At 45.4% G+C, this 11,837-nt stretch overlaps 1 protein-coding gene across 2 annotated transcripts; it reads right to left on the bottom strand.

Moving 5' to 3' along the window:
- Positions 1-2,532: 2,532 nt before the first annotated feature.
- On the bottom strand, positions 2,533-8,020 carry LOC117850561 (CMP-sialic acid transporter 2). 2 transcript variants are annotated; one of them, XM_034732419.2, is made up of 15 exons: positions 7,756-8,020; positions 6,619-6,688; positions 6,481-6,535; positions 6,289-6,400; positions 6,057-6,136; positions 5,524-5,599; positions 5,335-5,435; positions 4,921-4,992; positions 4,753-4,801; positions 4,622-4,663; positions 4,392-4,513; positions 4,244-4,303; positions 4,117-4,165; positions 3,080-3,174; positions 2,533-2,989 (listed from the first exon to the last, which is right to left on the bottom strand). In XM_034732419.2, exons 1-15 carry the CDS (start codon positions 7,780-7,782, stop codon positions 2,932-2,934), a joined length of 1,068 nt encoding a protein of 355 aa, XP_034588310.1. In that variant the 5' UTR covers positions 7,783-8,020; the 3' UTR covers positions 2,533-2,931. The 2 variants fall into 2 exon arrangements, with proteins under 2 accessions (XP_034588310.1, XP_034588309.1); XM_034732418.2 differs by having other exon boundaries at positions 6,481-6,541.
- Between the last annotated feature and the right edge of the window lie 3,817 nt (positions 8,021-11,837).

Here is an 11,837-nt window from a genome sequence, read left to right on the forward strand (position 1 = left end):
AAAAAAAGTCAAAGGCACGTGGCGTGCGCATCCAGGAACGGAACGAAAACTACGAAGCTAGGTCTTGATGGGCTTTATAGTTCAAGCGCTTAACCATCTTCCAATATATATATAGGACCTTCCAGGCTTGACCTCCCACTTTGCGACTTCTTCATGTATAAGTTGAGTTTTAGGGGGTGTTTGGCAGCACTTCACTCTAGAAAAAATAGCTCCACTCTACGGACTTCGCAAAATTGCAGCTCCACTCCACCAACTCCAGGAAAACATGGAGTTGTTGTACGTGTTTGGCTGATTGTAATGCTCCAACTCCAGAAACATCAGGACTTATTGCGAATAGTCTATTTTACCCTTTTGTGAATGGACCCACATGTCAGTCTCTTCTCTCTCACCTCCTCTCTTCCTCTCCCTTCTCTTTTCTCCCCTTCTCTTCAACAACGACCACCATCGACGTGGCCGCGTGCGGTGGCAGCGCCTGCTCGACGTGCTGGCCGAGGGTCCACAACACCAGCGGCAGGTTGTTGAGACAGCCGGCGGCGAGGCGCAAGAAGGGTCGCGGCATGCTCAGGCTGCTCCTCTCCAAGAAACTCAGCGGCGCGACGACGATGGCGCCTGCTACGGCGGCGGCCAAGAAGAAGCGGCAGCAGCGGCCGGCCGCTATTGGCTAGCACCGCACCGATGTTGACGTGAAGCGGACCACGCCGGTCCGTTCCGCGAATGCCGGTGTCCCGGCTTCCCCCAGCGCCCAGGCCCTTAAACCGGCGTCCCCCAACCTCTCCTGTTCTTCTTCTTTCTGCTTCCCCATTCTAATCCACGAACAGAGCTAGGCCGCCGGCCGATTCATCCGCATCCCGGCCATCTCCCTCCAATCGCTCGCACCTGAAGCTCCTCCACCCTCACAGCTCCAGCCTCCGCCACTTCCCGTCGTGCTCCGTCCACCCCACCGCCGGGAATCTCGGTTTCCGTGACCGCCCGTGGTCCTCCCGCCACCGCCCGCACCTCATCATCGTCGGCCCAACTCCGACCCTCTCCACCCAAACAAAGAACACGGGTGAGCTCCTTGGGACCAACCGGTGCCCGCGCGCCCGTCTTCCCGCCTCGACCGCTGGCGTAGCCGCCAGAGCAGCCGCCGCCGCCGCCTATCCCGTCCACCGCCGCTCGCCACCAGCCTGCTCCAGTCGTATTCCGGCAGGGTCAGGTAGGGTTATAGATGCGCCTCGTAGTTCTAGACGTGTAGGTGCTAGCCCCGTCGCTGGAATCCTTACTGCCGGCAAGTACCCGCCGGTCAAACGGTCGGCTGCCATGGCCTTGAACCGACCAAGGTTGGAGTCTCGGGAAAATAGAAACGAACTGGTGGTATATTGTGTAACGAGTGGTAAATGTGGGTAAATAACCCTCAACTCTACGAGGAAGTCTGAAACTGACGTTTTTGGAGCATCCCCGGAAGATCCTCTAGGAAAAACGTGGATCTAACCACTAGCTCCACGTTTTTTGTGGAGCTGGATTGGATGGGTTTGACAAGTAATTTTGTGAAGTTGGTGAAGTGAAGTTATTTTTTCTAAAATGGAATGCTGCCAACAACCCTTGATGTCAGATTTATTTCTGACTCGACCACCCCGCTCCGGTTCCGACTCGACCACCCAGCTCCCGGTGGCCCCACCACACCCGCCTGCGCTTGGCCTATCAAGTCCGAGGAAGTCTGTTCTGCTGCCCGCTAGATGGCGTTAGGACTCCGAATCCGACATCACCCGAATAAAAAAAAAAGTCGTCTGTGTTTGTTATTGGAAGCTTTAGGAGCTTCAGGTTGTGAGAACATTTTTTGTTGTAGCAATGTTGGATGCTCACTGCTACAGTTTGATGGAGGGTGATAGCAACCCGCAATTTTGTGCTTTTGTTTCGGTGTTAGTGCATGCTAGTTTGGCGCTTTTGGTTCGGGGTTAGTGCACGCCAGCTGTAAGTTGTAACAACTTAGGGTGTTTGGATACGAGATGTTAAACTTTAACAGTGTCACATCGAAGATTCGGATGCTAATTAAGAGAACTAAATATGAGCTAATTATAAAATTAATTGCAGAACCCTGTGCTAATTCGCGAGACGAATCTATTAAGCCTAATTAATCTATCATTAGCAAATGGTTACTGTAGCACCACATTATCAAATCATGAACTAATTACGATTAATAGATTCGTCTCGCGAATTACACTTCATCTGTGCAATTAGTTTTATAATTAGCCTATGTTTAATACTCCTAATTAGCATCAAACATCCGATGTGACGGGTTAACACCTGATTGCCAAACATGCCCAAATTATTTCTTATGTTCGGCATTTGCCCTAGCATTTAAATCGGCCGATGAACATAGCAGACAAGTCTGACTGTAATGTACAGAAGTCAATTTCGCCATAAAACAAACGCCAAACGTGAATCCTGCAGAATTCACTACAGACACGTCTGAGTGAAATGCCGTAGTACTTCGTAAGATCTTAGTTTCTGCACCTGCATCCTGTTAAAACTACACTCAGTAACGGCCTCATGTGCTCGGTGAACAAGAGAATGATAGCTACATATGAAAAAAAAGATCTGGTCATTACAAAATCTGTATGCCACCTGCAAAACACTAGGTGCGATACAGTTGGCTGTTAGCGAACTAGATACAAGGGAACAGAGACTACGACCAAGTAATAGCTAGAACCCCTCCACAAAAACATTCCAGGTGTTACCTTTTACCTAAGGATGTTGTCGCCTATGCATAGAGAGTAATAAGGCCTACTAGATTTTACAAGTTTCTGCCATCTCCCTGAAACTTTGCCTCAAACCACCATACACTAAGAACAGATCCCAGATTCCATCTGCGGCAATGCTTTCAGTGCTATCCAGTGATAACTGACTGACTGAAATCTTGTCCACCAACAGCGACCAGCGACTCAATTAAGCTTATTTCTGTGGTTGAAGTTTTCCGACAGAGTGCAGGTACACCGAGACAGACACAACCCTGCAAGTTGAGAGCAGATTTTGATATTGCATCATGAGTTTGAAGGTTCTAATCAACAGAAGTGGCAATGACATTCTCATTATCACTTACGTGGATCCAAGGAAGAATGCAAGGGATAAATGGAAGCTAAACAAAAAGACAGATACAATTGCTGTCAGAAGCATTGCAACTGAAGTTGAATAAACCTGTAAATACATATTGTCAGTAAAAACTGCTGTAAGATATTTTCATTAATTTAAGTCAAGGACTGCTTGAATAGATTAACTTGGTTAAACAAAAGAGCACTAGGAGGACAAAACATCCATATACAAGATGCATCTGTTTTAGGGTCAAGCACCTATATGGTTTTATGTTGTTTGGGAGTATCTCTATTTGTTCTCCTGGAGCACTGCCCAACAACATCAAAGCCTTTTCGGCCCTGTTTGTTAGGCTGGGTAGGCTTGAGATAAATCCACCACCCCCCCCCCCCCCCCCCCCCCCTCCCGTTTTGCAACCCACAACCACAAGGTAGTTTCATGTGCTTTAAATTATCACCATTTAAGGTAATGATATAGGCACTTGGTAGACTCAGGGTAGTTGTCTTGCTACCCGAAAAACAAACAGAAACTTGCATATTTGAAACAACAGGAAAAAAGTAAAATATATGCATCAAAATGTATTGAGTATCAACTACGTCCTTGAAACGCCCTTATCCAACCCTCAACTTGTCACCCTTTGACAATAACAGGGTAAACACAGAACAAAGGACAAGATAGATGATGACGATTGAAGCGTAGGGAGTTAGCAGGGTGTTGAATCCTGAGACTGGAGACTTATTTTCCTCTTTATACTTGCTCAATTAAAATGATGACAGTGACCTCACATGGAGGGGCTAGGGCCTAACTCATGTGAACTATCTAAAAGGAACCCTTAATGATAGCAACCAACCCAAATGAAATATTTAATATGGAAACTAATCAACCCAATCCTAATTAATGTTGCCTCCACACTCAAGTTGCAACAAAGCCGTGTATGGGCTACAATGCATAGATAAACAATAGTCGGGACCTAGTGGGCTGCACATGAATCAACTTCACTAACATCACAAATGATGCTCAGACATAAATTTGAATGCTAGTGGCACATACCTTGACTATATTATCAGCATATTTCATCACCATTGAAACAGCAATTCCACTACATGGTAAATGAAACAAGTGTAAGCTACCTTGATTAGGTGACAAAAAAAGGGTTTAAACTCTTAGTTGTTGGTACCTCAGTGCATGGTTCAGAATCATCAAAACTGTGATGAATGAATACCCATGGAAAAAGCCTCTGTGCCAGATAGCGTAAGTAAAACTGTTAAATACATGAATTATACTGAAGGCAGCGTAAGAGTTTAGTAGTTTCCATGAGCACTAACTTATTCATGACTGCATCATAATCCTGAACACAAATTGCAACTAAATTGAAGATCACCCCAAAAATGTATAGCCAAAAGTTCTGCACGTTGATGTTTCTTGACGGACGTTTTTTAATGATAGCCTGCAATGTCCAAAGATAAATCAAAACCTTCCCTAATGTTTTACACCAAATGAATTCATTTAAAGTAAGATATTTAAGAGAAGAGAAACCAAGAGCAACAAGACATACTTCTGTATATACCCCAGCAAAACCACTTAAAAGAGCCATCACCTGCACGAGAATGACCAATTCAGCAAGGTGAGGGAAAACACTTCCAATAGTAATCTAAATGAAACTGAATGTCTTCAATTACAACTCACAATTGCCATCATCCAACCTTGAATAGGAGTTTGAAGCACATGGTCAGATCTAAAAATGGACAAATAACATTTCAACTAGTCAAAACTCATATTTCATTAAATGACCAAATGACACTAGACAATGCGATGGAGGGAGGGAATTAATGTGGGATATTGCTTAGTGCTTACGAAGGATTGAGTTGAGCTGTCGTGCAACCAGCACATAGAAGAACAAATGCTGCCCACTGGATTTCACTTAACCTGAAAGGACAGGAAAGACACGGAATAAATATACATGCACACAGTGAAATACTGGAAACAGGGAACCATACTGGTGAAGCAAAGATTGTGAGAAGTTCCAGGAAGGTGAAGAAAACAGAAGTTGTGATCAGCTAGAAGGCCAATAACACAGAGGCAATAGTTCTTTTTTTGTCAGCTCTGGTATCTGCCATAGGCAAAGATTTGAAATTCTAGTTCTGCTTCTAATCCAAGCCAAGCCATGATGGATCAACAAAATAAACTGCAATCATGCTACGTAGGGCTCCCATTCCTATGGTAAAGCATAATGTAGCGATTATTTCCAGTTGCTCAGAAGATACTAACTTTTTCTTCAAAATGATGCGGTACAAGACACCAGTGCTGATGATATTCAGGTTCTTCAAGATCTGGTATGCTGGTGCGTCCACATAAGCAAAGATATAGTACTGGCACATAACATCAAATGGAAGGGTACGTCAACATGCTAAACATCATGCAATTAAATTGGTCATATCACAGAAGTACCAAACGTACCTGCAATAAGTTCTTCACCATATAAAGAACAGCTGGAATCGGATATACACTGACTTCATCAAAAGATGTGGTTAACCTGAAAAAAAAAACAAAATCAAATGGCAGCTGAACAACTAAATCTAACAGAGCAACAGTTATAGACCAGTGGCGGAGCTTCAACATAAATCAAGGGGGGGCCAGTTATGTGTAATCAATGGGATTAAGGGTAAAATTACATAGTTATCTACTTTTGATTACTGTCACTCAAAGGGAAATTATAAAGTGAGGGGGGGCCATGGCCCATCTTGGCCTGCACTATCCTCCGCCAGTGTTATAGACCAACCGCCAGTCTCAGTTTGATATATTCAGGAAAAAAAATCACTATACGTTTTAAATTTCTTTGGAACATAAGACCATGTCATGTTAATTTACTTGAATTGGTAAATCAGGCTTCTAATGGTCTACTCCAGCCTAATGTAAAAAAATATAATTATATACCCATGAAATGTAGAAAGTGAGCACGAGGAACACAGTTGCCAGAATGCAGCGCTCACCTATTATCATCAGTAACACCATGGCGGTTCCATGTCCTAAATAGAGCAGCTAGTGATAGAAGGCATTTTAAAGCCTCGACCTAGACATATACGTAAAAAAGTTACTAACAGAAGATTGTGCTGAAAGAACAAAAGAGGAAAAATCTGACAATCCAGTGGGCACATTAGTTCATGCAAATTGATGGACAATCTAAATATATACAATATACATCTCGAGACATAATTTTCTCACCGAAAAATTAGCTGTTGTGACACTATATTCATACTTTCCGGCTCTTTTTGACCACACAATTAATATTGCCTGAGAACTTGTTAGCAGCGTCAATGCAAGAGTAACAACAGACCTGTCACGACATAAAGATAAGATGTCAGATAATATTGAAGGAAGTGATTGTAAAGAAAGGTTGAGGGAAGCAGGACTTACTTTAGCTTCCAACTAGACTTGCCTTTTGCACCTCCTGCAGAACTGAGACCACTAGCTGTAGCTGACAGAATCAACAATAAGTTCCACGTTGTACAAATAATAAGAGAGCATTTCGACAACAATGTATCAATAACTTACTGTTTGCGCTAGATAGCGACCTCCCACTGAGGCTTTCTACATCCTTCTGAGATAAATCATCATAACTCTCCTTCAGGGACAGAAGATACATTAGAGACTGCTCTAGAGAAATAAACGGTTGGTGTAGTGAATAAAAACAAATAAAAGCAATGGCCACGCTAGTTACTGCTGATTTTCTTTTCATGTGGTTACCTACGGTTACGGGAGACAGGAACTGGATCAAAATTGGTCAAATCCAGTTAAAACCCTACAGATCATGATTTGTGCATGCTGGTCCAGTCTTTTCACCCTTCAAGTGTTATAAATAACAGATACACCATTTTGCGAAGCATCAGTTTATCAGTTCACTCTTTAGGTAGTCCGTCATAAATGACAGAATTCCAAGTTCGAGCAGTCGTTGACATCATCAGTGAGTCGAACTTAAAACATAAAATGAGCTAAGTCACAATGTTTTTTAGGTTTGGACTGCCGTTCCGACAGTTTTAGCTTTGCAAGCAGCCAGCCAATTATCAGGTAGTGACTTATACTTTTACTCCCTACTCAACTGGGAAACACAAAGCTGAACTTGGTTACTTGGGAAAGAACTACGACAGACTTGTCACTTCACCCAAGGCCCACAACATTATTCTAGAAAGCTAGTATTTGACAGTGCACACACAATTGCTTGCCTCTGTTGTTCGAATCATCTCCAAATTAACCAATACCACAAACTGGGCTCACTGGAAATGCAGTCGTGTATTCTGAATTTATACCAAAACGAGTGGTGGCAAGAGCATGGCCAATCTGAGAGAACAATACAATCTTAAAATTCGACAGCATTGCCAATAGCAGTTATCCAGCACATGGAAAACGACCTGACTCCCCAAACAATATTTGCAAGCATGTCAATCCCACGCACATTCACCCACAACACCACATTTTAACAACGACAGTTACAGAAATCTACCGCCCAGGTACCGATTACCAGTAGATTACGAACCCTAGGATAAGACAATGCTAAGAGGGAGAAAAGGGGAGAATTTCTCCTAGATCGAAGAGGCTGCAGAAGGGACCTAATCGGAGGGGCGCATCGAATCTGATAAATTCCTCTCGGGGTTTGAGGCCTTTTGCAGTTGCTAATCCAGACACGGGATTTACCTGATCCTTCACCCTCCTGTACTCCATCGCCGCCTCTCCGCTTCGTTCCGGCTTGGAAGCGCTTGGGATTTGAGGGGTCGAGGGAGAGCGCCGCCGCGCGCGGCGTGTGGGAAGGCCGGTGTGTGGGTCCCGGGCCAAGGTGACACGGGCACGGGAGCCGAGGAGCGTGTAGTGTGGTGTGGACTGTGGAGCAGCACGGCGGAGAGCCGGCGAGGGCTGGAAGCGTAAAGAGTGTGCGTGGCAAATCTGTAATTTTCCTGGGTTCAGTGATACTTTCGCCTGTCAGCCTGTGCGCCAGCTAACAGCCTAACATGATGATAGCGAAAGAGCAAAATGTGAGTATAAAAACTTTGAATACTACAGAGTCCTATAAAGTTATAATATAACTTCTAAAAAGTTTGTACGTATAGTATTTTTACGATAATCCTTTTACCTACGGTTAATCTCTATCAGCAACTCCTATTGGTGAGCTCCCACTGCCACCATACCTTGTACCTTAGAGGGAGGAACATAGGGTGGAGCTAGAGGGAACCAACCTATCATAAGCCACCGCTAATAGAGTTTTGCATCCCATTTTAGGAGGTAGGAAAGGATTTAGGATTGCTGGATTGGGAGGTCACGGCGTGAATTTTTGACGTTCACATCTGATCCAATGGATACAAGTTGTTCAGCTGCTCAAGTTTTATTCCTTTCGTCGAAAAACGCAGGACAACCGAAATGTAACGATCACGTGTCGGCTACTCCCTACTGCACCACATCCATCGGTCCATATTCTCTCCACCTCGTTTATTTGGTTTGGCTTCCGTCAAAAGAATTAGTACGAGGCAAAACATTATCTCAACTCCCAACCCTAGCCCCTAGACTCACAAAATTGCTTCTGAGTGTTTGGAACCAAGAACATCCATTAATCCCGCTTCCCCAGCTAAATCAGTCTAACTCATTTTCATGGGATTATGCATCGAATTCATTTTTTTCCTCGAATATGTACGAAAGCTGCGCATCATTTTTATTAAGGTCCCGTTTGGATCATCGGAATTGAATTCCATCCTAATAATCATAATTTAGACACAAATTAATTAAGCTAATATAATTGTATGTGGAATATAATTGTATATTATAGTTGGTGATATGGGAGAGATACTTGTATGCTGCACTTCTACTATAGAGAAGCGAGTCTAAGAGCGTGCTATAAGAATTGAATTCCATTCTAATAACCATAATCTATACCCCATGAATTTAAGATAGGCTTATATCTAAACTTTGGAAAGTTGTGGAATGCCACATTCCAACATAAATTAACCTACTCCATAAATAGATTCCAATTCCTTGGACCCAAACGGGGCCTAAGATGAAATGAAAATCGAGAAAGAATGTTTACATCATCACAGTGCTGGATCCCAACCCTTGAAGGGTGTTTGGATCCCGGAGCTAAAGTTTAGTCTGTGTCACATCGGATATTCGGATGCTAATTAGGAGAACTAAATATGAGCTAATTACAAAACTAATTGCAGAACCCCTAGGCTAAATCGCAAGACGAATCTATTAAGCCTAATTAATCCATCATTAGCGAATGTTTACTGTAGCACCATATTATCAAATCATGGACTAATTAGGCTTAATAGATTCGTCTCGCGATTTAGCTTAGGGGTTGCGAAATTGATTTTGTAATTAGCCTATGTTTAATACTTCTAATTAGTGTCCAAACATTTAATATGACAAGGGCTAAAATTTAGCCCGAGGATCCAAACACCAACAACCGACTGCTAGTACCTACTATTCTCTATTTAGTCACCCAACCGGGAGGCTTCTGCCTCAATCCATTAGAGCACCTCCTTTCTGATTCCCCTCAACAGCTCATGCACCGTCGCGGCTCGGCTGTCGAATGGGCGTGCGTTGCGTTCATCCCACAAGCTCAATATGATTAGCATGAAGAGCGTATCGATTAGCATTAGCGTAGGTGCTCGTCGTTCAACTCAAAATTATCTTTCCACAAAGATGTGTGGTGAGTGTGGATTAAAACATTGGTGTTAGCATGCAGCAGACCACTATCATATATAACGACACAATGCAAATTATACATGACGCGGGCACGAGACGCACGTCACGTGCATTGTGATCAGAACGATTGAACGAAATTAAACACACTGCCGGAAGGAAATAAAGTTTCCGAGTCACCGTCGTAGAAGACGTTGCACAGCTGACGCGAGAACTTGCGATAGCATGCGTGCATACCGCATACGCTTCCCGTGATGCACCCAACGGTCACAATGCACGGTCGAAAATGGAGTACTAGCAGTAATCAATACTGGAGCACGCCGCATAGTACCAAAATAATTGCCTAGGACTCTAGGAGTATACAGTATCGATCAAAACATGAATTAAACGAAGCCATCGGCAGCACGTCGATGGGCGACACGCATGCGTACAACCAGCGGCGCGCAATATGCAAGGTCGCGGTCGCCGTCGACCGATTATTTCAAAGGCCGCCTCGCCGCCGCCGCCTCCGCCGCCGCCGGCGGCGGCGGCGGCGGGAACTCGTGCTGGTAACTGGCATACCCCTTGAGGTCCTCGATGGCGGCTAGCACCTTCTGCATGTCCCTCAGCGCCTTCTCCTCCTGCCGCGCGATCTTCTCCTCCAGCTCCCTCACCCGCCGCCCGTCTGCGCCGCCCTCGCCCCCGGACCCGGAGGAGGAGGAGGGGAGGCTGATGCTGTCCCAGAGCTTCGATGCCCGCGCCAGGATCGAGGTGGGCCTCACCGGGCCGACCATCTCCTCGTACCTGTCCCTGAGCTTCCACCCGCCGATCCCCCCCGCCGTCGCGATGCACACGGTCTTCACGAACCGCCAGAACATCTCGACGCGATGGTTTCTCGCTCTGTACGTAGCTGTATCGTCGTCGTCTCGGACCCTCTTGCTTGCTTGCTGGGTGCGTCGCGATCTGGCTCAGCTAGCCCGACGGGCGACGGGCGAGACGACGACGACCGTGTGCGAGATGATGAAGGCGATGGCGTGCGCGCTGAAGCCGTGGGCGATTGGGTTTAGTAGTAGTAGCTGCTGTTCATCGCAGGCGTGGCTTGCGTCGCAAGACGCAAACGGAGTTTGTGTCGTGTGCCCGCCGGACGGCGGCCGTGGTGGGTCCTTACGTGCTTTGGCACGACGGTTGGTTGAGGGATGGGCTTAAATGGGCTATCTTTGAGGTTTTGGGCTTTCCGCGGCGTTCATGACCCAACAACGCGTCCGGCCCAGCCCAACAACGCGTACCGGCGCGCGCGTGCACGTAGCATTTTACTTACGAGCGTATAATATACGTGCACGTGTATACCCTGTACTTTGTACGTCTGGAGGGAGTCTGGCTGGACTGCACGGCGCGTAACGTTTGCACCACGGAAAAAAAGAAATGGGCTGGGATGAAGAAGCCCCGGGCTCCGCTTCGATTACTCGGCCCCCTGCGGGTAGTCCAGCACATGCGCACGTGCGGCCCACTAAAGCGAGCATCGGGCGTGGGGGCGCTCCCCTACTTGCGCAGCAGAGTTTAGTACCACCATGGCTAACTAATAACGACGAAAACAACAGCTTATAAATTGAAGCGTTGCACTAGTCATCGTCTCTTGAAACGATACAGAGAAGATTAGTTTGACCCCACTTCTTTTTCAGCCCCTGCAGCGTGCGGTATCGTTACAACGAGGTCCCTCTTCGTTTTCGGTTACCTCCATCCCTTTTTCTTTCTTTGCAGCTGCACCCCTGGATCGTTACATATTGGACCTAGCAACTTCTGCATAATCATGATAAGGCCCTTACGAGTGTGGCAGTTAATTACCTGTCACCGATCTTCATTCTTTTGTGTCATTCATTTTCTTCTTCTGCCTTCCAGAAATATATTCAAGTTACGTTTAGAATAATATGCATATAAGTCCAAATTCTCTAAAGAAACCTGTTTACGTATCGCAATTATTTTTTTCTTGTGCTGCACTCGACAAAGATCACGATGTTTGTCATCCATAAAAAAAAGACCCTGCTTTTCCCGTCTACAGCTTTTCTTCTCAATCGGCTAGTCTCACTCTCACATGCACTCCATTGCAGTAT

Source organism: Setaria viridis, chromosome 3, assembly GCF_005286985.2.
Source record: "Setaria viridis chromosome 3, Setaria_viridis_v4.0, whole genome shotgun sequence".
Lineage (NCBI taxonomy): Eukaryota > Viridiplantae > Streptophyta > Magnoliopsida > Poales > Poaceae > Setaria > Setaria viridis.